Below are 26571 nucleotides of genomic sequence, written 5' to 3'. Positions count from 1 at the left end.
AATAGGTCCAACAAAAACGGAAAGTCTTGGAGGTAAACGTTATATATTCTTAATGGTCGATGATTACTCTAGATATACCTGGGTTGCCTTTCTACGTGAGAAGTCTGAAACCTTTGAAGTTTTTAAATCACTATGCTTAAAATTGCAGAATAAAAAAATTTACAACCCTAGTTAGGATTCGTTCTGATCATGGTAGAGAATTTGAAAATAAATTTTTTTTTTATATTTTGCGATTCTCTTGGTATTCAACATGAGTTTTTCAGCTCCTATAACTTCACAATAGAACGGGATTGTGGAAAGAAAGAACCAAGTTGTGTAGGAAATGGCTAAGGTTATGCTTCACGCTAAAAATATTACTCAAAGGTTTTGGGTAGAGGCAGTCAATACAACGATAAATGTGATGAATCGTATTTATTTAAGACCAGGTACAAAAATGACTACATATGAAATCTGGAAAGGTAAGAAACCTAGTGTTAAATATTTTCGAGTTTTTGGTAGTAAATGCTATATCTTACGTGATCGAGAATATTTGACTAAATTTGACACTAGAAGTATCGAAGGCATCTTCTTAGGGTATTCGAATAATAGCATAGCTTACAGAGTATTTAATCTTGACACTTCTACTGTTATGAAATCTGCTAATGTTATGATAGATGAATCCGCAACTGATTTAACTGAAGCTACTCCTATTTCTATTTCTACAGATACATATGACGAAAAAATAGGAAAGGAGCTTGATCTGGAAATTGAGAATCAGGATAGGGACAAAGTTGAAATGAACAAAGATGACTGCAACGTACCGGAACCATCTGCCAAAGTGAAATCAAATCATCAACTGTCACAAGTGATCGGAGACATGAATGAACCGATTAAGACGAGACAACAAATCCAAAGTGAGAATGCCTAGAAAAGTTGTAGTTTCCAAGAAACCTAGGCCGCCTTCCTCACCTACTTCGACTCCTAAGTTTTCTACATCTACGGCTGTAGCGCGTTACAAACACAATTTTGGCACTCGACCTGTTATTTGTGAACGGCCCGTGGTCATTTCTGATTTTTCTGAGCGAGGATGGTTATCCATGTGTCGGATGAGCGGGACTGCTTATGTGGAAGTGGTTAGGGAATTTTTCAGTAATGCCACGGTTTTAGAACGCTGTATACGTTCTACTATCCGTGGGGTTTCGATATACTTGGACTCCAATGTTATTCATGCAGAACTTCAACTTCCTGATGGTGAGTTCCAGTATCCATCGTCTGGTCCACTTCCTGATGTCAGCAAATATGCTGGTACTGTGTTAATCAAAGGGGAACGTTGGAAGGGAAACATGATGCCTCATGCAAAACTGACATCAGTGTCTCGCATGCTTAACCTACTTTGTCTGTACAACGTCACCCCCAAGACTCGACATTCCATTATTAGTCCTGATCGTGCCTTCCTCCTTCATGTGATGTTGTCGGGAGTTTCTGTTGATTTGGCTACGGTGATCTACGATTTCATTCTAACAGCTGCACAGAAAGAAGCGCCCCGTGAAGAGTTGTCGTTTAGCATATTTATTATTAATTTGTGCACTCAGAGTGGGGTGCGCGTGGATGCCTCAGAACCTTCTCTTACTTCGCAAAAATCGTTGGATCGGATTACTCTTAAGCGGAGTCAAGCTCATGATCAGTCGTCTCCTCTCAAGCCGTCCTCTTCCACCGTTGGACGTTCCTCACACCTCAATATTTCTGATGACAGTTCGGACGATGACTCATCTCACACTGAGGGGGAGTTACCACAGTTCTCTGACCGTTTCAATCAGCTTAGCAGTCAGGTGTAGGACCTCTATTCGGTCGTGAGTGATTTACGAGCTGAGCAAGCTCGTCAGGGGACCGTTCTTGACTCCGTGTTGTCGATTCTTCATTGTCAGTTCCCTCCGAGTTCCTAGTCTTTGGCATTTGTGTCAAAAAGGGGGAGAGTGAGTGTGAGTTTAGACGTGTGTTTGGAGTTTAGGAGTTTACTAGTGTAAGGGGAGTAATGACATAGGGGGAGTTTACTAGGTTCTGTTTACGGCTTAAATGCCTTTGCATGAATACCTGTGAACTTTGTTTGCTTGAGTACTTGTGAACTGCTTACTTGATAACTTGTGTTTCGATTGTTATCCATTTCAAGTTATTTTCACTTGATCTTGGTTTGATATATTTTTATTTGCAAGGATTGATGTGCTAAAAGTACTAGACTTGTTGAATGCTCATTTTGAATTCTTTGTAATATCTTGTAATCTAGATGTTTTGTCACAAATGCCAAAGGGGGAAATTGTTAGGTTTTTAATTATTGGCAATTGTGTACAAAATATTCTAAGTGTATTTTTTCATGTATATGAGTTTTATACAAGTCTAGAATATCTCTGGTTTGAAGAATTGCAAACTTATTGGAAAAAAGCTGTTGAGTTCACATCGCGTTCACAAACGCGTCGAACGCGGTGCGTTCACAAACGCGTTCGAATGCAGGTACTTGAATTCACACAGACCGAGAGCTGCGTTTACAAACGCAGGTACTACGTTCACACAGACCGAGAGCTGCATTCACAAACGCGTTCGAGTGCGAGTACTGCATTCACACAGACCGAGAGTTGTGTTCACAAACGCGTTCGAACGCAACCTGAAGAATTCAAGTTGTTGCGTTTGAACGCACTCGGGCCCGTTCGAACGCACCTGAGAACAAGTCATGTCGTTCGAACGTACCCGGGCCGCGTTCGAACGCACCAACGAAGTTTAAAAATATTGGACTTTCGTGAGTACGGATAAGACTTGGATTTGGCTCTATCTTGGAGATCATATATAAGGATTGTGATGCCCTATCTCTAGGGTCGTTGAAGAAGTATTATTGAAGGAGACTTCTTCAGGCTACATCGGTTCTTCAACTAACAAGGTTCCACTCATCTACAAAAGTTAATCTTTCATCTTAAGGGCTATCTAGATAAAAAATCAATCTCGAGGGCTACTGAGGTTGGACTTTAATTACGAGAAGCAGTGAATCATGCGTTCTAATGAGCAAGACTAAGAGGAACAAAGTCGTTTGGATCGACGGGTTGTTTTGTGAGTCAGTCTTGTAACTGCTACTATTCTAGTGATTGGTTTTGATCCGAGTTTGGATCCGTGGTTTTTTTCGTTTGGGTTTTTCCACGATAAAATCTTAGTGTTCATCTCTGCTTTCGTTCTTAATATTTCTACGGACTTTTACTTAAGCGAACGAGTAATATCATTGCCTAGTATTTAGATACATACTTGTGTCCGAGATCATTAGTATGTGTGCGCAGCAAACATTTGGACACATACCGTTCGCTACGACATATGTGGCGAGTTATCCTCATGAGATTTCTATCAGCTAGAGGGGTGCTCGTTCTGGATGGATGTTGATACCCTTAGCAGATGGCAGGGTATGGTTATATTTGAGATACTCCTTGCAGATGGCAGAGTATGCTCTAAGCCTTCGGGCATAATGTTGAGATCGGGTACCGGGTTTTGACTGTGCACAATGGTCTAGTATGATGATGACATATAGAGATGATATTGATGACTGAGATGTTGAGAAATGCATATAATTTTATTCTCATCTCATTACCTAATTACAAGTGGTCAATATACATCATATATAGTTGCATTTGATATCATAGCATGGTCATGGTCGACATGCATTATGTGTCATAGTTGAGAGAGAGTTATGATGATACTATAGCATGGAGATTTGTTTACTTATTGTCGAGGATTATATGCTTTTATTAGTTATGACATGTTATCTACATTTTCATTATATATTATTGAGATTACATTCATACACTCATTCATGATATGATACTTTTTCTAATTTATATTATTCAGTATATGATTTACTCTTTGTTTGACATAACTAATTCGGGGTAAGATCTATTCAGTAAGCCTTTTGTTCTTGACTCTCTTTATTTTTTTTCTAACCCTCTCAGATATGTGGTACGTGATAGTGACTTGAAATATCTTGAAGAGATATTTTAGAGCGAGGATGAGGTGAGCTATAGACGTGAGATGGTATAGAATATAGTTTAATCAAATATTGAGTTGTACCATTATTTGATATTTATACTTTATTGTATCATATAGTGATTCCTATAATACATGTCAGATTATAGTGTACTCGTGTATAAGTTGTTTTGTAACAACCCAACCTTAACAAAAATAAAATAAAATAAAATAAATAAATAAATAATAAAAATATTTGGGCACGACGTGGCCGGCCACACTATGACCGACCTCATGCCCAAGCAAGCTGCATGAGCAGCTTGCGTGGGGGGGGGGGTGCCACGAGCCCCAGCTGCCGTTGTCACAGCCAACCGGCTGAAGCCAGCTAGAGGGGCGGGGCCCCTGCCGCCGCTGCCTGTCTCCGCCACGGCCTCTCTCTTTTTATCTATTTCTCTCTCCTTCTCTCTCTCTCTCTCTCTCTCCTCAAATGCTCTCTCTCTCTCTCCTTCTTCTCTCTTAAGCTTCCCTATCTTGGTATGCTGACGCCACCACTTTCAGACCATTGTCGTCGCTTCCACCGCCGACCTACCGACGCCAGTGAGCCTCCTCCTTCTCCTCCTCCTCCTCCTCCTCCTTCGTCCTCTTCCTTCTCTCTCTCCCTCTCTCTTTCTCTGTTTCTCTCTATTTCTCTCCCTCTCTCTTTTTCTCTACTACCATCTTCTTCAACCACCCGACCTGTCGCCTAGAAGCGACCAGTGCTCCCTCATCCCCTCCATTCTCTTCTCTCCCTCTCTTCTCTCTCTCTCTCTCTCTGGTTCGTCGAAACATAGCCGCCAACGAGAGGCCAGCTGCTGGCTAGCCAGCAACAGCTGAGCCCCTCCCCGCCGCCAGGTCCTCTCCTCTCTTCTTCTCCCTTTTCTTCTTCTTCTTCTTCTACCTGAGCTTCTTCTCCTTCTCTTTCTGCACAGTGTTGGGCTCGGCCCAGCACTGATGGCAGTGATTTATTATTTTATTTTATTTATGTTATTTATTTAGGTATTTTCTTCTTAATTAATGCAAATAGATTATTTAGACATTAACTATTTTAATAATATTATATATTCTTTAATATAATTATTATTAATTATAATTTTTATAATTAATGACTAATTAGGTATAAATATAGGTAATACTTATATTTATTATCTATATCTCTATTAAATTAATATATAGATTTGCAAATTATAATTATCAAATTTATATACTAATATTCTTATGAGATACATTTTAAGTAATTCTAATAATTTATTATACATTATTATTTTGTAACAAATAAAATACTAGGCTTATGTATTTATTTATTATTTTATAAAATAATGATTACATAGTCTCTAATTAATCAAGATATAATTATAAATAGATTTTTTATCTATATTTATATTATAATTTTTATTTGTAATTAAAAATCTAGCTAGTTAGAAATTCTAAAACCTACTAAATCATCTTATACTAGACGAACAGATTTTAATTAGATGAACGGCTAATTTCATACTACTTAAATATTTTTAGATCCCGAACTTCTTATTTGAGACCCCGTGGACCTAGCTAGTGATTTGTGATAATTGATCAATGGACGTGAGGTATACGTGTATTAGGTCTTCTGATTAGACGATGAGTAGTCTTATCCCCTAGACGCTTTTCTTAAATTATGTTATATTATATATTATGTACATGCATATTTTGGCCTCCAATATGATTATATGACTTTATCTAGAGATGATTACAGTCGAATATATTTTATCCTGCATTTGATTAGGTTGATCTGGGATATGAGTACATTGGTGATATATAGAGATGATGAGAGATGATTATACTGTTATAATGTTATGTCCAGTTGATTTGTAGCATGAGTATGCTTGTGATAAATTAGCATGAGTATGCATGTGTTGACTACATGGTTGGACACTACATTGCATCATTTTTTTCTTGATTTCCTATTCCACCTAAATTCTTATTATGCATTGACTTGTTATCGTACTGGATATATGCATATAATCTTTCATTTAGAAGGAAAGCATGAAATATAATTGATAGGATAGTTGATAGAAAGCGTGAGGATACCCGAGTGGGTGCGAGGGTTAGGACGCGCTTGGTGGATGAATGATCGCTTGACATAGTCGCGATCCTGTTGGCCATACGTCTGATATCGTTAGTCTGTATGCGCAGCAGACATTCGAACACATGTCGTTCACTACGACATATGTAGCGAGTTATCCTCACGAGATTTCTATTAGCTAGAAGGGTGTCCGGTCAGGATGGATGTTGATACCCTAAGAGAATGATAGAGTATGATTATATTTGAGATACTCCTTGCAGATGGCAGAGTATGCTCTGAGCATTCAGGTATGATGTTGAGACCGGGTACCGGGTGTTGACTGTGCATAGTGGTGTAGTATGATGATGACATATAGAGCAGACATTGATGACTGAGATGTTGAAAAATGCATATGATTTCATTATCATCTGATTACCTGATATTCAAGTAGTCAATATACATCATATATGGTTGCATTTCATATCATAGCATCGTTATGGTCGGCATTCATCATATGCCATATTGAATAGAGAGTTATGATGATAGTATGACATGGAGATTTGTTTATTCATTGTCGAGAATTATATAATTTATCAGTTATAACATATTATCTACTTTTCATTTATGTATTATTAAGGATACATTCATATATTCATTTATGACATGATGCTCTTTCTGATTCATATTATCTAGTACATGATTTACTCTCTATTTGGCATCACTGATTCGGGGTAAGGTCTATTCACTGAGCCTTTTGCTTATTACTCTCTCTTTATTTCTTTTTGAACCCACTCAAATATGTGGTACGTGATAGCGATTTGAGATATCTTGAGAAGATATTTTAGAGCGATGATGAGGTGAGCTATAGATGCGAGATGGTATAGATGATAGTTTATATAGAAATTGAGTTGTACCAATATTTGATATTTGTACTCTTTTGTGTGTGATGAGCCCCGCCCGTCTTGTTGCGTGCATTGCGCGTGCCGTGTGGGCGTGCACGTGCCCGTGCTGGACGGGGGCATCACACTCGGGAGTGGAGTGGAAGTGATCCATGAGCCGCGCGCGCAATCCATCATCTGGTGGCACTTGGATGCACCTCAAGTCCAATAATAATCTGTCGTGGCTCTCGAGCTCGGTGTGGCTCGTCGGGCCATCCACCAGTTCCTACATCAGCCTCAATATCTTTAGGTCAGTGGTACCTGCTCTCCGGATATCCTCGAGGAATGGAAAACTCGGCATCAATATGGCTGCCAATTCCGCTGGTGCCGATTGTCATAATAACGCATCTATTGCCTTGTTCTCCTCCCCCTTTTTGTATTACAGCTCATAATCATACCCCCAGTAATTTGGTGGCCCATCTCTGCTGTGTCGGAGTGTGAATACATTTGCTCATGTAGTCGGAGAGACTCCTCTGGCTGGTCCGAATCATGAACTATCATTTGATTAGGTAGGGCTGCCATTTGGTCGCCGTGTGCAAGACGAGCATCTTCCTGATAAGGCCTTGCTGAGATAAGCTATAGACCTCCCCTTCTGCATGAGCATGACGCCGATCCCTGCCCCGAATGCGTCGCACTCCACTACAAACTACTGAGAGAAATCTAGCAAGGCTAGCACAAGAGTAGTGGTCATGGCGGCCTTCATCTCCTCAAAGGCTCAATCCGCCCCATCTGTCCACTCAAAGGCGTCATTCCTCAACAAAGATGTGAAGGGCTGCTATCTTGTTGTACCCAGCCATAAATTAGCGGTAGTAGCCCGTCAGGCCCAAAAAGCTGCGAAGCTCTTGGACGGTCCTCGATCGTGGCCAATTGACCATGCAAGAAACTTTGCTGAGATCAGCGGCCACCCTCTCCACTGATATGACGTCACCTAGGTAATCCACTGAGCGCTCCCCAATAGGAACTTGCTTTGCTTCACCTTCATGGAATGCTCAGCCAATGGGGTTAGCACCGCTCGCAAGTGCTCCGTGCGGTCCGTCCACGTCCTGCTATACACAAGAATGACGTCAAAGAATACTAACACATACCACTGGAGGAGTGGTCAAAATATGTTGTTCATCAAGCCTTGGAATGTTGTCGACACATTTGTCAATCTGAATGGCATGACTCTCAACTCATAGTGCCCGTCGTGAGTCTAGAACGCTTTCTTATGCACATCCTCAGGTCTGACACGAATCTGATGGTACCCTGCGCAAAGGTCGAGCTTGCTGAAGTAGGATGCCCCGTCAGCTCATCCAATAACTCCTCAATAACTGGTATGGGATACCGATCCTTGACAATGACGGCGTTTAGCGCATGGTAGTCCACACAAAAATGCCAACTCTCATCCTTTTTCCTCATAAGTAGGACCGGCAAAGAATACGTGCTCCAACTTGGTTGAATGATACCCTGCTCTAGCATCTCGATGACTAGCCTCGAGATTTCTTTCTTCTCACATGTGGGTATCGGTAGAGCTAAACATTAGCCGGTTCGGCTCCTAACACAATCTCAATCCTTTGGTTGATGCGCCTGACAGGGGGTAGCCCCGTTGGGGCTTCAAACAACCCAGCAAAGTCAATAAGCAACTGGACTAGATCAGTAGGTTTACCTAATCTTAGAACGGGCTCAGGTATAATCGGTGCTAGCTATAGGAAATAGGAGAGCTCTTTAGCGTTGGGTACACCGATCAACGGTTGCAGCGTAGGATGCGACTGAGTCCGGACCCCATCTAGTCTCACTACTCATCCATTCATCCAAAATATGAGCCTTATGCGTGAGATATCAAATTTCATTGGGCCTAGCTCTGGAGCCATTGGGTGCCCAAGACGTCGAATGCCCCACGGAGTGCTAGGGGGTACAAGTCCACTAAGAAGTTGTGGCCCTGCACCCTCAATGACACCTTGTGACAAACACTCTCCTCTCGGAGTTTCGTGCCGTCTCCAATGGTCACCTCGAAGTCGATGGTGGGTTTGGCTTCCAAGCCAATCCTCCGCATGAGCCACTTGTCCAAGAAGTTATGCGTACTCCCAGTGTCAATGAGTATGAATATGCTATGCTTCTTGACCACCTTATCCACCCGTAGGGTTTTCGGTGTGCTCGTCCCTCCCCACAATATCTTTAGCGGGTATACCCTCCTCGAGGCCCTCATCCTCGGCCTTTATCGGATCCTCGATGGCTATGTCATCCTCCACCAACTCCTCGCCTATCTCCTCATGACCGTCAACGAGCATCACACTACTAGTGGCTCTAGCACAATGGTGGCCCAGAGTGAACCTCTCGTTGCACTGGAAACACAACCCTTTAACTCAATGCTCCTCCACCTGTGTAGGTGTGAGTGTAGACTACGGGTTGTGCCCCCCTCTTCTAGATCCTGCAGCTAGTATGTGTGCCATCATCGCCCCAAAGAGGGTATGATTAGCCCTCAGAGTAGTTGTCGGCCCTCTGCTTTCTTTGGGTACACGTGGGGTGATCTGATTGTCCCATCTAGCCCATGAGATCCTCAGGACACTCCTTAGGGTCGCATGCTTCTGCTCCATTCGCGTGGCATCCTCGAAGGCCTCACTCAATGTCTGAGGTATTAAGGAGAGGACATCAACCTTGATCTCCTCATGTAGGCCGAAGATAAATATGCTGATCAACAGCTGTTGTGGCCAAAGAGGCAGACACCGGCTACTCACGTGCTCAAACTCCTCTTGGTAAGCAACCACGAATGTTTGCTGAACCAATTTGGAGAGTGTGGCATGATAGTCTTCGAAGCTAGAGGTGGTGAATCGCCTCGAGAGCCCCTTTATGAACTCGGTCCACGTTTTGAATAGATGGTGGGTGCTCACCGACTGGTACTAAGGTAGGGCCACTCCCTCTAAGTGAAAACTCGCCAACAACACCTTGACATCTTCTGCAGTGCCCTAGTACTCAAAAAATTGCTCAGCTAGAAAAATTCAACTAATAGGTTACCTCCTTAGAATTTTGGGAAGTCGAGCCACCTCCAATCATCCCAATCACGATGCACGCCCATGACCTCTTGATTCCACGATGGGCTTGCCTCTACATTATTCCCTATACATGTCCCACCCACCCGATCCATGGTTCCTTGGATTAGGTTAAGGAGGGACGAAGGGGCCTCACAACCTTACTATTGCTGCCTAAGGAAACACTCACAGTGGGGAAGGAGCCTCTGGCTCAGTAACATGGACTCGAAAGAGGCCATGGTTTGGCCCAAGGCCTTCCCTCACCGTGGGGTTTTGCCCGTACAATAGGGGTTATCGAGGTCAAGGAAGTAATGGCTCTTCGCCGTCGGTGGCAAGCCATGTAGCAGCCGACTTCGATGAGGACCCCTCCGGGCTGAACGACCTGGCTTGCAGGTCCTGTGGTTGGCTGGCTCCTCCGCTAGACTCTCCTTCTAGCCCATGCAAAGGCTGCTGTTGGACTCTCGGGTAAGGCGGACGAGGCGACAGTGGTGTCGGAGCTTACCAAATGGATGTTGCCAGGGTTATCAACAGCTTCAGCGGTCGACGTGCATCTTGCATCTAGCCGCTGAGCACAAAAGCCCTTAAGTTTGCCCTCAGCCCTTTCATCTCTTCCTAGGACCTTTCTTGCAAGTCAAGCAACCGTTGGAGAAGGAGAGTCGCCATGGAATCAAGTGGAAAAGCTCCTCCAGCCGGTGGCATGCTCGGAGCACTCGAGAAGGCCTTGGCCTCTATTGGGCCTACAGCGCTGGTGGCAGTGGGGAGTTCCTTGCCTGCTGCCGGCTCTATGGCAGCCCTCCTGCTCGCTGTGGCTCACGTGGTAGTCATGACCGAGGATGGGACCGGCTCTGATACCACTAATGAGGCTGAGATTAGTGGGGGTCTGCGTCGTCGGGTCAAAAAGGTGAAGCCGCCGGTTCGGATTGATGAATCAGGTGGAGTCGATGGGAGTGGTGTGGCTTAATAGGAGCCGGCAATGTAGGAGAAGCTTAGAGTTCTTAATGGAAGTGAGAGGGATGTGTGAGGTTGAAGAACATGAGCTGAGAGCGACGGGGGCTGTCGGTCACATGAGTGGATGGGTGATTAGTGAAGTAAGTGAGGGGGAGAGTGGGATGGTAGTGTGGTCTCAGCTGGTGGCCTCGAGTGTGCCGCCAGCTGAGGGTAGAGGAAGAGAGAGAGAGAGAGAGAGAGAGAGAGAGAGAGGAAAGAGGAGTAATTCTCATTGCCTTCTTAGGGTGCTCACCACACCATTTTTATAGTGGCTACCCCATGCTAGGTTACTTGCTTTCCAACCAACCCTAGACTCAACTCAACTAGATTAACCCTGACTCGACTAGACTCACTCGATCAACCCAACTCAACTAGACCAACCAGCTTTGGGCCGGTTCACAATAAGTACTCATACAACACGACTCACCACACCACTCACCACACCGCTATTGGGATGAGCCCCTTCGAGGCTGTCTTTGGGCGCTTGCCCCAACATTGCAATCCTATGACCAGCCAAGCGCACCTGATCGAACCAACATAGATAAGGTGCTAGTAGAACGGGATGAAGTACTCAAGCGGCTCAAGCTTCACCTAGCAGCGGCACAGAACCGAATGAAGCAAGTGCATGACGGCAAACACCAGGAAAGAAGCTAAAAAGTTGGTGATTGAGTCTATGTTTGACTTCAACCATACCGGCAAATCTCAATACGAACTATTTAAAACCAAAAGCTAGCACATCGCTTCTTTGGTCCATTTCAGATTTTAGAGAAGATGGGAGCGATTGCATATAAGCTAGATCTACCCAAACCGTCCCGAGTTCACCTAGTCTTTCATGTATCATTAGTCCAATTGAGCAAGTTATGACTGAACTACCCGAGCCAGAATCAAAGGCAATTGAGCTTGCTCCAGCTAGCATGAAGGTGTTAGTAAGTTGGGTCGGTCAGACTTAGGAGCAAGCCACCTGGAAATCTGAGGCAACATTGATGGACCGTTATCTTGAATTTGCACTTTAAGGACAAAGTGAGAGGCAGCATGGTGGAATGATGTGATTCAAACCACACTGAGTCATCTCGAGCATGGATAATACCTATGGGAATTTATTTTTATTTTGTTCTAGTTACTATCTTTAGAAAAATAAGAATTATGTATGTCTAGTTCGAACGCCAAGGCAGGGAGAGGGGGTGTCGCATTCAAATGCCCCTTATGAATGCCTACAGGTGTTCGCATCGATAGATAACGCAATTTGAGAGTCCGAACACGCTCAACCCCGTCCGAACGCCTATATACGTCCGCATCGACAGTAAACACAAATTGCGCGTTCGAACGCAATCAACAAGAATTCATTATTTCTATAGTTATTTTTTATCATTTTGGCTTGTTAGGTTAGCCTCTTAAGATGTGGATGAAAACCTAAAGGAGGATTATGAATGAATATTGATTTTCTATCCCTTCCTTTTCTCTCTACCCTAATTCTTCTCTCTCTTCGTTCAAGCCCTAGCCGTGTGCCATCTCGACGCTGGTTACCTCTAATCCTCCTCGACTGTCAGGTCTTCCCTCCCCCTTGGGATCTCGACCAACCTCTCCTCCCTCAACACCACGTGCCACCCAATCCATCACCATTATCATCTCTCTTACCCCATCATCACCATCACCCGTCATCTCCACCTTCACCCCACTTTTGCATATTTTTGCCTCAGTTTCAGTTAGAATCTACGAATGGCATGAATACCAAAAATGTATATTAAGAAGTTACGGATCGATCACCACTATTTTCATAATTTTCTGTCTACATTAGAATATTTTGAGATTATTTTTCTTCCATTGCGCGGATTGCTTTTCTGCATCCGAGCTTGATCGGGTAGGGGAAGCTCGGTCCATATCATTAATCCCTTTCTAGTTCAACTCTAGTTATATATGTATGTATAGGGTATTTTTTTTCCTTGGTTGGAAAATTTCTTGTTATAGTATCAAATAGATAGGCGAGACTCCTCCGGCTATTCCTCCCTTCGTTATGTGGTTATTAAACCTCCTAATCCTCTTGATCCACCAAATGCCCAGTGTGTAGCAAATGTAGGCTCAGCCAAAGTGAATGAACTAGAGTCCGTTAGGCCTTGTTTGTTTTGAGTTCAAGGAGGGTTCCTAAACTTAGTCAGGAACTGTAGTCTGGTTCAATAACCAAATACCAAATTAACTTCTTTTCTTCTTCTAGCCTAGAGTACATTCTGAAACGCTCTATTAAGGATGGTGCCAAAAAATTTAGTGGGAAACATGGTTCCTAGGGCTGTCAAAAAAAGCCCGTGAGGCTCATGAACTCGATTCCTTAATTTTTTTAGCTCTTTAAGGCTACTCATCTTGGGCACAGCTCTTTAAGGCTGCTCAAGCCTCCTCATCTACTATGGAAAAGACTTCTATCATTTGAGATAAATGCCTATATTTTAAGATAGATCATAGAGGTACTTTGGATTTGTTATCTTTTATGTCGATGACATCTTGATTCTCAGATTGTCTTTAAAACTAATCGCCCGATGTAAAAAAATATTTGTGTAGACAATTTGTCATGAAAGATCTAGGACAAGTTGAAGTTATTCTAGGTATATAATTAATTGGAAATAGTGAGTTGATAGGTCCGAGTCTCTCATATTTTATTAGAAAAATTGTAGAGATATATACCTACACTGATACTAAAAGTGACACAATGTTTGATGCTTCTTCAAAATTAGAAAAGAACACAGGAGATCCTATAAATCAATGTGCATATATGTACAACAATTTGGCAACAAGCCAATCTGTCGATCTATCGAGTTGCGCCATCGTTAGATCAAAAGAGAAACTAAACCTGGGTTGGACTTTACAGGTACCATGACAAGAATCCCTACACAAGAGGGTGCATGTTGCCTTTATGAGAATGACTGCCACTATCAAATTTCATTTTTTTTAATTTTATATTACTAATTTAATATTATTAGATTAAATATTTATTAGATATATTATTTTAATTAATATTTATTTTGTATTGACTATATCAATTATCAATTAAAGTGGCTATATAATATCCTACATTTTAAATCTGGTCATCATAATCATAAAGAACCAAATAGGTTCATCTATTTTCCTAATTTTTAATGTTAAAATGAATTTTAAGTTACTGAAATGATTGAATTTGAAGATAATACTAGAGATGAAGTTGTAAAGGACTCCTTTCCAACTCATATAGAATATTATCGATCGGAGTTCATATGAAAAAAGATAAGAGCAAAAGATTAAATAATATTATTTTATTCAATAATAAGAGCAAAAGTGATTATCAATCGGAGATCATATGAAAAAAGATAAGAGCAAAAGTTCTTTACAACTTTTTTGTATGAATTTTAATTGATGTTATTTTATATGTATTAGAAAGTTTATTCAGTATTCTACAAGAGTATTATAACTTCATCTCCAAGAGTATCTTTAAATTTGATCATTTCATAAACTTAAATTTTATTTAAATATTATAACTTTAAAAAAGATATTGGTCACCAACGTTAGGTTTACCAACTAGACCGACTTATTTTTTCAGTTATAATATTTAAGTAAATTTTAAGTCATCAAAATTATCAAATTTGAATATACTTATCAGATATTAAGTTGTAAAGAACTAAATATGTTTTCTAATGCATATAAAATAACATCAATCGGATTTCATACAAAAACAATATGAGTTAAATAGTGTACTACCAACATACATTGGTGACCAAAGTAAGTTAGTAGACTGACCTTTCTTTTTTAAGTTATAATGTTAAAATGAATTTTAAGCTTCACAAATGATTGAATTTAAAAATATTCATTAAAGATGAAGTTGTAGAATACTGAATAAACTTTTCAATGCATATAAAATAACATTAATTGAATTTCATATGAGAAAAATATGAGCAAAATAGTTTTTACATTGATGACTAAAGTAAGTTGTTAGACTAACCTTTTTTTAAGTTATAATATAATGACTGAATTTAAAGATACTTATTAGAGATGAAATTGTAGATGACCGAATCAACTTTCCAACACATATAAAATAATATCGATCAAAGTTTATACGAGAAATGGTCGGCATTTGCAATAGATGGTCAGCATTTGCAATAATGAGAAAGGGAGATTCAATCCTCCAACCTGAAAGAGAAGCTCAAAAGTTATGCCCAATCTACAACCATACTGCATTAGCAAACTCAACCCATGATTAGATGATCAATATATTCAAATTGCAGAGAGGACAAAGATCATCCATAGCATGAACTCTATGCTTGACGACTTCACTCATCGAAACAATATTGACAAGATAGCGCCAAATTAAAGTCCCGACTTGAAACTCCAAATAAATTTCCAAAGAGAGCCTTCTTGAGCTAGAGGAGAACCTATTCGCTGATTTCATAGCAAACTTTCCAAAATGAGCTGACATCCAAACCGTAAACATAACATTTTTGTAATGGCAAATTCATGGACTAAATCATATACCATTGAGTTTGTACAAACTAGATTCAAATATATGGTCAAGTCACATATACTGTAAAAGAACAAATCATGCGAAGAAATAAAAATAGAATGAGAAGAAAATATAAGTCAACATGAAGGTTTCAGGATCTTGTCCAGAACACACACCAATGACATCCAAACGTTTGAAATGACATACTTAAGAGAACTTAAGTTGCATATGGACAATACTAATGGCATCCGAACAATGCGCACATGGCAACAAAGAAAAATTTAGATTCTAAAATAGACTTGGAGTATCTTATCTTAGAAGAGTTCTCCCATTGAGTAAACTTTTTCTCTAGTTTGAGGAGAGTTTCATCACCTGATATACTGCCCGAATAATAGTTAAGGATGATCCACATGCATCGAAGGAGCTTAACCATTTGTCAACATCTACCACCATTGACATGTTGCACTTGAGGGATTAATCCATCACTCAGCTACGTACCAAAATGTACATTACCTTCTTCATAAGGATATTTAATCATGTGATTCATGTTCAAAAGGTTACTTAATCACTATGATATTAGAGTTTGGGAGAGATTGTAAGTAAATATTGTCTCTCTTGCTTGGTGAAATAGATCAAACAGTTTAGGTAGGCTAGTGATTTTTCCTCTTTATGCGAGAGAATTTTTCATATTAAAAAAAATGTCTTGATGTTTGCTGTTTTTTCCTTTCCTACTTTACTCAACATTTCATTTTCTACTCGCCCATTTGGTTTGGTTTGCATAGTCAAAAAAAAATTTGGATTACTTATTATGATCCGACCATATGGGTTAAGTCGAGTCAAGTCAAGCCAAGTCTAGTTTGGTTATGTGAGTTATTAAGACAAGTCAAAATAAATCATGACAAAACTTAAGACAAAGTCTAAATAAGATAAGTCCAAATAAATCACAATAACCCTTAAGACAAGTCTACTTAAGTCAGAGTGGATTTCTTTTATCTAAGACAATCTTTTGAGATAGCCTGATAGGCATTTTTAAGGGTTTTTTTTTATTGTTTCTCCTTTATCATATATATGTCTTGGCTTTTTTGAGTTTTATTGGAGAATGGATTTCTTTGTGTTGATGGTAACACGAGGTTTTTTTTTATTGTTTCCATCTTTCTATGACATCTTTATCCACAAATTTTCACCAGCATAAAGAATTCATGAGAGCTTTGGATAAAAAAAAATAAGTGAGCTTGATACCATGTTGTTGTCTATTGACTGGCCTTGTGAGAAGTATATTTTAAGATCTTCTCAAACGATTAGAGAGAACAAAAAATGTAAGACAAAGATTGAAAGTCTTGCAAATACTCAAAACTTTGAACAGTTCATAGTTTTAATGAGAGTTGAATTGGACACAATCGAGATATCAGACATAATCCAATTCCAACTAATAAGCTTGGGTGGATAAGAAAATATGATAATAAATACATGTGGTACTTAAACAGTGGATGCTCCAGACACATGTCTATAGACAAATCTTTACTTATTTCACTTAGGGATTATGGTGATGGGGTTGTCACCTGTGGAGATGGCATTTGATAGTCATTAGCACGAGAACCATTGGTCCCCAAGATTACTAAAGATGAAAAATGTCTCGTATGTCGATGAGCTTAAAGTAAATCTTCTTAGCACAGTCTAATTTGTGATACTCATTGCTCCAAAAAAAGAAATTGCATTATAATGGACACAAAAGGTAACTCAATTATTCATGATATACACAATTCAAATAATTGTTGTGACATATTTTTTTTTATTCAAAAAATGTGTTTCGTATTGTTGTCTTGGATGAAATTGAATTATGACATCAACTGCTATGATCTATAAATTTATGAGATCTAGGTAAGTTGATCAAATTGAATTAATACCATGACGTTATTTTAACTAACTAATATCGACTAAATTACTAAAATACTATTACGATTATTTTTTTCTCCTCTCTACCCCTTCTCTGAAGAAGGTATGGATAATTTAGGTACTTAAAAATTATTTTATTTATTATAACAGAATATTTCTTTATTTATACCATTAAAAATAACGGAGGGTGTTAAATGAGAATTATAAAAAAAAAAGTAGGAGTCAGGATTACAAAAAACTCAAAACGAGATGTGAATCACAAAATAGATAAAATATAGGGTGTGATTTATAAAATTTTATATTTTATAATATAAAATATGACTATTTTGGAAAAGAGAAGCGGTAAGATTGATATTTATAGAGAATTATATTTAAATTGAAGTCTAACTCTAAAGAATCAAATTTAAATTATTTAGTATTAAATAATATCTCATATAATTAAAGTATAATTATATTTATCATAATTATTTAAGGGAAAGAAATCTTAACGGAAGAAATGAACGTGCAATTCAAAAGTTAGGCACACTTAATTAAACCTTTTTAACTAATATACTAATTTTTTTTATGTAATATAGTTTTGAAACTAACACACAGTATGAAAATTGGCTACTATAGCCGTTAGATTTAGATTAAGATTTTAAATTTTAAGAGTGTACTGAAGTATTTGCCAAATAAATTATATAAAAAAAGAAAATTAAGTAAAGTGATTCTCCGCGTAAGTATTCAAAGCATTCATAAATCTACTGCCCTCCCTCTCCCGTGGATCCTACCGGGCCAGCTACTCTTCTCCTCCCGCTTCCTCAACCTCCCCTCTCCGCCTCCCTCAAACAACTGCGACACCAACTCCTCTACCGACTCCGGCGGCAACAACGCCGCCGTCTTTGCGTTCGCGTGCAAGAACCCGGCGTAAGCCGCCACCACCTTCTTCCCCACCGCCTCCTTTATCTGCTCCCTTAGATCCTCATCCGGCACACTGTACTCCTTCCTATGCCTTCTCAGGTTCTCATCCACTCCTTCCATGAACAACTCCACCTTTCCCATCTCAAGAAAACGCACCAGTGGCCCCCACGCTTCTTCTTGGTACGCCCACGCTGCCTCCTCCGCCGCCGTCTTATACCTCGCCTTCATCGTCTCCTCCCCGACTAGCTTCGCCAGCTCCGAGCCCCTCGTCCTCATGTACACGTACCAGTACGAGTTCATCGCCATTATGTGGGATGTCACGATGCTTTTGATGTTGTACATGCTCCGCTTCGCCTCCACGTGTCTCTGCACAGCACCAAGGACGTTGGAGAGAGCTTCCCTGAGGAGGACATGGGCGTCCGACGTGGAGAGCTCCCCGGCCTCCCACGCGTGCTTCGTCTGCAGCACGCGCGCCATCAGTGCCGCGTAGCCCGGGGCGGCAAGGCACTTGAGGTAGTTGATAGAGTAGCGGATGAGCTTTGGGACGGAGCCGTCTGCCGGCGGCGGCGCGCAGCCGTAGTCGCCTTCGATCTGGAGGGCGAATTCGTAGAACACCTTGGCGGCGGCGTGGACGAGGAGCTTCTGGAGCTCGCGATGGCGAGCGCGCACGCCGGCGCTGGCGTCGGAGTCGAAGACGGCGTCGAGGCGAGGGCGGAGGCGGTCGAGGGCGACGAGCATGTCGAGGAGCTTGAAGAGGCTTTGCGGTTCGGCAGCGGCGCGTGCGACGCCCTCGCCGAAGCGGAAGAAGACGGCCATGATCTTGTCCGCGATCTTGGCGAAGCACTCGGGCCAGAGGGCGCCACCCATGATGCAGCCGAGGGTAGTAAAGCAGAGGTGGCGCTCGGCCGCAAGGACCGAAGAGACGGCCATTTCGAGGTGGTCGATCCATAGGGCGATGGCGGATTCCAGGGACTCCCACTCCATTGCGTCGATCTCGTCCGGTGTGTATGTCTTGAGGTATTCTGGGTTGAGCCGCATCAGAGCCTTCGCCGCCCTGCGGTATCTCGTCTTGATGAAGATATCGACGCAGATATCAAGGCAATCGTTAGCCGCGAGCGTCTCAGATATCCGACGGAGAATCTCCACCTCGGGATCCGATCCCAGGCGCGGAAAATCCTCACCGTCGATCTCGGATATGGGATGCTTGATTCGAAGCAGGAGCTCCTCGTATTGGTCCTGTAGGCTTAGCAGCGCCTCGTCGAGAGCGCCTTCGAATCGCATCTCCTCGATCTCCTTCTCGTAGATCAATTTGAGTGCCGCCAAGGTCTCCGTTAGGCGGCGAATGCGGCGACGGTCCGTCGCCTTCGTCCGGCTCAGGAACTCCACCGCCTCCTGGAGGCGGCGCACCGCCTCGTCGCACCCGGCCGCGATGGCGTCGATCGCAGCACGGAGGCGGTCGACGAGGGCGACGTAGTCGAGGAGGTCGTCGCCGGAGGGGGACAGAGATACGTCGCGCTGAAGGGATGCGACGAGGGAGAAAGAGCGGAGGAGGGGGAGGGAGGGGGCGAGGGCGCGGTCTATGCGCGCGTGCAAGGCCCGCTCGGCGATCGCCTGGGAGTGGAACGGCGCCGCCGAGTCGGAGAAGGTGGAAACGGACGCATTGCGGGCTGAGAGGCGGCCGCCGAAGGCGGAGATCGCCGTCTCCGCCTCCAGGCTGGCCGAGAGGATGGCGGAGATAGCACAGCGGGAGGCAAGGAGCTTGGAGAGCGACGTGGCGTCCTCATAATAGCCGGCCGTGGCGGGACCCATGGTATGAGCGTTATGAGCCTATGATCTATTGGACGAGCGGGAGTTGGGAAAAGGCACTCTTTATAGAGTTCGAAACATAGCAGGTAAAGCCGGGTTATCAGCCGTTCGATTTGGGATGAACGGTAGGCGGGGAATCCGGAGAGTGGGGAAGAGTACAAAGAGTCGATAGGAACTATGAAAGGAGGGAATTAGAGATTGCATCCCAAATGGCAGAAGAAGATAACAAAGAGGAATATTAACTAATAAAAAAATTTTGGAAAAATTCATACCAAAGTAATCAAATTCAATAGAATTTATTCTCTATTTCTTGTAAAGAAAATATATTATCACAGTTAAATCCTGTGTCAGAACATCGAACTTCTGATCGAGATGGTAAAAACCAAAGAATAGATTTTTCTTTTCCTGTCAGTATCTCTCCCCGTGTTTCTGTCAATGTTTGATGCTTGTTTTGTGGTACATCTTCCTTTTCACAATCAACAGCTACTTCTCTCCCATGTAGTATTATTCAATGTGGGTGGCATCAGAGAATTTTGAACTCCCCTCCACAACGGCCACTGCCGCCACAATGGAAACATCAGAACTGATGACAATGGTTCTTTGCTTCTTTTCCTCCTCATGAGCTAAAGATGAGGTTTGTTCACCAGCAGAACATCCTTCCATGCTTCGTAGAACATCCATGTAATGCCCGACGAAGGCATTACTTTGAGACAACTAGCACCCCAACCTCTGTAAAGACCTATCAAGCCCTCTTCACGGATGACCTCCGACAAAGCAGCAACCATGTGGGTCGGACACCTTCCTTGTAGCGATCCAACCATCAGCCGCTTTCTTGCAACTTCCAATGGAAAGCTGATGGTACTTGCTGTAAAACCTAAAAGAGCAATAAACCCAATAAGTTCTAAGCAATATAGTACTTAAGCTTGTCTTTATTTTCAAATTTTCAACAAGAAAAAAAAAACACCAATCAAGGAAATGATTTTCTTCTGTTTGCTCTTCTAGTGATATAACCAACCTTACGCTGTCCTAATTAAATATTTACTCTGATAAGGTATCGATTTTACAACAGAAATGGAAATTAAAACATGATGTAGCTGAAATCAAATCCTCACCTGAAAGAGCACCGATAACCAGCAGCTCAACACGGTTTAAAGATTTCTTCTGTTTTGCATCGCAGTAAGATTTCTTAATTGTTTCATACATGAAATAGTAACATGTACTGTAAGGAAGAATGCCAATTAGGGTTGGACAAAGGCCAGCATAGAGACCACCAATGCCACCATCCTTGTAAATCTTGCTGAAAGCAAGGCTAATGCTGGGGTAGGCCTCTCGATTCACAGTCAAGCGATCCTGTAACAGATGCAGCGGACACTGAGTAAAGACAATTTGCCAACTGCATGGTGTTTTTTGTCAGTTTCGGTAAGAAAAGTAAAGGACAATGAAAAAGGCAAGAGTTATGATATGATCAGAACAGAATAATTTGCTAAGTTATGGAAACCTGAACAGTATCAAGAGATTGAAGTGAGTTGGATGTCACATGAATACCTCTTATTGGGAAACAAGAATAGGGTCAATAGAAAAGTACTCCGTCCCTTGGATCTGTAGTATCAAGGGTAAATCTGGATTGGTCAGACCAAGACTTCGAGACAATATTCAGTATGTTTCAGCTACTACTCGAGGAGTTCTATTCAGTTCAGCAGATCCCAATGCAACTGTTTTGATTTCTATGATGAGGTTAAGGACTTGCAACCAATCTATAGATCTCAGTTGAGTCCCATATTAGCTAAGGTGGTAAATTTTATCCCAAATCCAGGTCGGCTTGCTATAATATTATTTTCAACAGAAATAAAAAAAGAACATCTCGTCCTTTTCTGGGGAAAGTTCTTCATATCTAGTACAATCACTACAATACAGCAAATGGCGTTAAGCATTATTCAAGAACCAATCCACCAGTAAGCAGCCCTTTTCGCTGATTCTACATGAAAGCAATTCATAATGGTATACCCAAATGATAGTGAACAATGTACTTTTTTATCCTGTAAGCGGTGTCAAAAACTTGGATGAATCCTGAGAAGCAAGGGGTACATCAAATTTTCATTCGACTATCCATTTTATACTAACTGAATGTCTGAATCTATTTGAATATTAGGCTGCATCTATCAAAAGTCCTAACAAATATAATGTAGAAGGTCAATGCAGTCAATTCCCAGTAGGATATGCGAAAAGGATAGGAGTCGTAGGACTCACTTTGTGGCACCACCAAGCATCGAAAATTATACTTAACCTATTTAATACTATGATATTATCAGTTCTTACCACCTTGGTCCGAATGAATAGTACTCTTGAAAAGTAGGAATCATGATGCAGAACAACGTTTTGATTACAAAGTTGAGAAGACACAATAGGAAAAAATAATCAAACCCGTGGAATCCACCAACTGGGGTATCGGAATCCACCGACGTTAGAATCCACCAACAAACACTCAATATGCAAAAGCCCTTAAAATATTCATTAACCCATAAAAAAGGATTACAAGTCTTTATATAGACAAAATAAAGTAAAAGACAAAAAAGACAAAAATAGCCATAAAATGTGGCTAGTCACAACCCTTGTTAAGCCAAATAGCCGCAGGTGCAGTCATTTTATGCCTACAAGAATAAACATGACAAAACGTGGTGTTCCCACCAAATCATTTAGATTTATGCATAGCATTACTAACCATTCTTGTGCTAGAATTAAGAATAGCAAAAAAAGAAATGCTGCAGAATAGAGGTGACTGAAGAAAATAGATCATCATTATGAATCCTTACAAGATCAATAAGAAAATGAAGAAGTTGAGATCATTGTTTTACCTTAAGAACTTCGAGAGGATGGCACACAAGTGTGCTCACAATACCAGCAGCAGCCCCACCAACAACAATTGGAGAGACCCAGGGAAAGGATATGTCAACATTCAGATGACCAATCCGCACCTTAGAGCATCCATTCTCTTTGCTGTTCTCTTGTGCTGATTTTACTGCCCTTTTGACCCACTCAAAAGTGCCAAGCTCAATTGCTTGGGTGGGGATTATGCGGAGCATGTTGATGGTGTTCCCAGCCCAAAGCCCTTGCCAGCCATGTTCTCCGATGACCTCTATAAAACTACCAGCAATATGTTTGGACCCAATTCCAACTATCATTCTTGTCCTGCAATCATGATGTACATGTTATTAGATATCTTTCTATTAAGAAGTAAATAAATATAATATAGACATAAAGCCTAAAGATGCCTACAAAGGGAGTGCCAACTTCTTACTGCCACTCCAATTAAGAGGTATACTTGGGCTAGCAAGATAATTTTCTGCCAGCTATTGATATAAATCAGACCACATAAATACATAAGAAAAAAAAACATTCCTGCCTGTTTTCCAGAGCAGCTGTTACAGAATCTTGAAATTGAAAATAAAAAGGAAAGAAGAATGTTAAGGAGATCAGAATATCAGATTAGAAAAGCTAATTAAGGTCAAGAAGAATAGACCAGCAACAATTCCCAGGGAAAAGAAGAACTAGTGAAAGTTTGTCTGGTGAATATATATTTCAACCAGCATGCAGCTGAAGATAATCCTAAGCAAATGAAATAATTCTCTTACTTGGACGCTTATGAAACAGCAGATACAAGTGCAACAGTCACTTGTTCATCGACCATGTTGAAAATACTTTTTTTATTAATGTTCGAAAAGACTTGCCTATGCTCATTTTTTATTTTCATTTCAGTGAAGCAGTCAAGTTGAACCTGCCAAATTTTATAAATTGTATCAGGCCAAAATCTAGTGAGAAAGTGAGGATCTTTCAAGCATAAATAATGAGGTAACGAATCAAAGAAATGGGACAGATGTCAATACTCAATAGCAAAAGAGATAATTGAGCGACTTGAATTAGGGGCACATCTTTCTCAATTTAAAATAGTCTGAAACAGGTTCGACTAGATACTAAAAGAAATGAGTTCAATTATTGTTTTTCTACTTGGAATTACTTTCTAGTCAAGATCAATCAGATCTAGACTCGACAAAGATGAGCACCATGCACTACTAACTGAACTCAAAATCCTACCTAAACATCTGGCAACCAAATAAACTTTGTGTCTTCATTTATGACATGCTTAATTCCCCCCCAAATATTAAGAGCATTCCTTCTTATGGGAAATCATAATATCATGATTTCTTTAGAAGAATAAGGAAAAGGAAAATCAAGAGATTTTCCCCAACACTAGTTCTGCCCTGAATCACAGGCATTAAATAATATCTAGGATACTACATATGCAGATACTTTTGAGTAGATTTTAAATGTTATCCTTATCTGAGACCAAGGAAACAAAGACATACCTCCCCATTGGCATTGTAACTCACTTACCCTTTCACAAGAGAAAAAAAAAAAAAAAAAAACAAAACAAAACAGATATAAAATGAACATATAACAGCTATATGAAGAGACTAGAACTTGTATGCTTTCAAAATTCAAAATTAAGAGCAAACTTTCAATATATTCAAAGATACAAATTATCTCTCAGGTGCAGGAATTAGAATATGGATCAACAAAAAATACAAATAAATCAAACTTGTCAAGGTAGTTCAAATTAGCCCCTTATCGAACTTCTCAAGTCATAAGGACAGATATTCCCCTACAAATATCCTCCACACTTATGTAGAAATAAATATCCTGATATATTAAATCAAAACATTTGAAATAAAGAAAGGGAGACTGAATGCAGAAAGAGGGGCATACCTGATAGTTTCTAAAGGAGCGAGAACAGCTTTAGTCATGGCACCAGCTAATGCTCCACTAACAAATTCTCCAACTTCTCTACTCCTACAGAAGTTCTGCAGCAAATGAAATGCATTTATGTGTCATAAATCATAAGGCCATAAGAACCAATGTCACCAAGAGTCAACTTCGTCTTGGAACATCCCTCAAGGCTCTAAGTATTAGTAATTTGGAAAGCAATAAGCACTAAATATGCGACAGAGATAACTAGTGCTGAAAACAGTGGAGCTCAAGATGCCCAAGTCAGTGTGAAATGAACATATGATCTCAGAAACAGAAGCATTACAAGGTGCATCTCAAGCGTGTTTTACTAGGTACTTCAAGGCATAGAAGTACAATAGGAAAGAAAGGAAAAAAAAAGAATCGAATAAAATGAGGCATTCCCATCTGTTCCCAGATCGAATACCTGAGCCTAATACCAAAAAGCCTTCAACTTTAAAGCAAAGAACAACTACGGTGGATAAGTAAGAGATGCCAAGATGTAAAGAATAGTTATACTCTAAAGAATCGATCAAGCCAAGAGATACCCAGCAGAGCAAAAGAGAGATTAAAGCAGAAAAGTGTATCAGAATAAACACAGAGGACAAATTAATCGACACAAAAGGGGGGACTGATCTAAGTATAAGATACCAATATGCTAGAAAAACCAACCGTGATGGCGCTTCCAAGTTTTGGCGCATGAATTTGGAACTCGAGGCTGCAATCCTTAACGAAGTCGAGCTCGTCGACCTTGTGCACCGGCATCACCAAGCCGTAAGCATCCCCGAATACCCACTTCTTCTTCGGCGGCGCTTCCGATTCCAAAGCCATTGTACCTCCCGGAGAAGACCTTGGTTTCTATCTTGGACTAGTATTAAAAAAATTTCAAAAGCGGCAACTAAAGAGTTTGTGGATGCGGAAGAAAGTATTTGATCCATTTTCAAAGTGCCGCTCAACTTTTATAATAAAAGTATTTGGTCTATGCGTAATTATTAATCGGGTTAAATAAATTTTAATATTTTTTATATATTTTCTTTTTTGGCTTAAAGAAATATAAAATTTAATTTTTTTTAAAAAATAGAGACACTTTTTAAATTTCTTATTTCTAAATTAAAAAAGAGTATTTTAATTTATGTTAAAAAATAATGTATGCTAGCCAATTACAAATGAGTTAGATATTATAAAATAAAACTCTAGGAGACGCTTTTAGTTTTTAGCTCAACAGGAATCAAATGTATTTTTCCCAAAAATAATATAATTTTTAAGCTCTTCCAAAAAAAATAGAAAAGAAGAATAAATAAAAAAAATTTAGAATTTTTTTAACTAAATGTAAATAAAAAGATAGGAAGTTATCAAGTTAATATACAAATACATCACAAAGCTATGACTATTACAGCAAAAATATAACTCTTTTATTATTAAAAATTTTGAAGTTGTTGACCAAACTAGTCGTATTCTAAACTTTTTTTATTGAAAAACATTATATCTTAAATCGAATAAAAAAATATATCTGTTTCATTATAGTTGTTAATTATATTTAGACAAAAATACTAACAAATTCAGTATTTATATCAGTAAGTTAATCAAATACATGTTAATCTTGTTAACAGTTTATACATGTAAAATGTTGAACTTATCGCCTATTTTTTTTAATTTTTAGATAAAATAGTGATAAATTAAGCTAATTGTTCTTAGTTTTTTTTATTTTTATTACCACATAAGAACACTAATCAAGTCAGTGATTTATATATTAGTATTAAGTTT

At 40.3% G+C, this 26571-nt stretch overlaps 2 protein-coding genes across 2 annotated transcripts; both read right to left on the bottom strand.

The window, feature by feature from the left end:
- Positions 1 to 18054: 18054 nt before the first annotated feature.
- LOC140780356 (exocyst complex component EXO70I-like) lies at positions 18055 to 20031 on the bottom strand. Its single transcript, XM_073125847.1, has one exon. The coding sequence runs from the start codon at positions 20029 to 20031 to the stop codon at positions 18055 to 18057; it is 1977 nt and encodes a 658-aa protein (XP_072981948.1).
- A 282-nt stretch (positions 20032 to 20313) lies between these two features.
- LOC140782784 (probable mitochondrial adenine nucleotide transporter BTL1) lies at positions 20314 to 25714 on the bottom strand. Its single transcript, XM_073129565.1, has 5 exons — positions 25480 to 25714; positions 24790 to 24884; positions 22881 to 23214; positions 21141 to 21378; positions 20314 to 20902 (listed from the first exon to the last, which is right to left on the bottom strand). The coding sequence occupies exons 1-5, from the start codon at positions 25636 to 25638 to the stop codon at positions 20652 to 20654; spliced, it is 1077 nt and encodes a 358-aa protein (XP_072985666.1). The 5' UTR covers positions 25639 to 25714; the 3' UTR covers positions 20314 to 20651.
- Between the last annotated feature and the right edge of the window lie 857 nt (positions 25715 to 26571).

The sequence above is a fragment of the Typha latifolia genome, chromosome 1, assembly GCF_019914945.1.
Source record: "Typha latifolia isolate L0001 chromosome 1, TyphaL0001v2, whole genome shotgun sequence".
NCBI lineage: Eukaryota > Viridiplantae > Streptophyta > Magnoliopsida > Poales > Typhaceae > Typha > Typha latifolia.
This window is presented reverse-complemented; position numbering and strand designations above follow the sequence as displayed.

Excerpts from the sequence above, each read along its gene's own strand:
- LOC140780356 (XM_073125847.1), bottom strand. The coding sequence starts at position 20,031 with ATGGGTCCCGCCACGGCCGGCTATTATGAGGACGCCACGTCGCTCTCC.
- LOC140782784 (XM_073129565.1), bottom strand. The coding sequence starts at position 25,638 with ATGGCTTTGGAATCGGAAGCGCCGCCGAAGAAGAAGTGGGTATTCGGG. Across the intron at positions 23,215-24,789 it reads GCTCCTTTAGAAACTATCAG|GACAAGAATGATAGTTGGAA; the intron begins GTATGCCCCTCT and ends TCATGATTGCAG. Across the intron at positions 20,903-21,140 it reads GGTTATCGGTGCTCTTTCAG|GTTTTACAGCAAGTACCATC; the intron begins GTGAGGATTTGA and ends TTGCTCTTTTAG.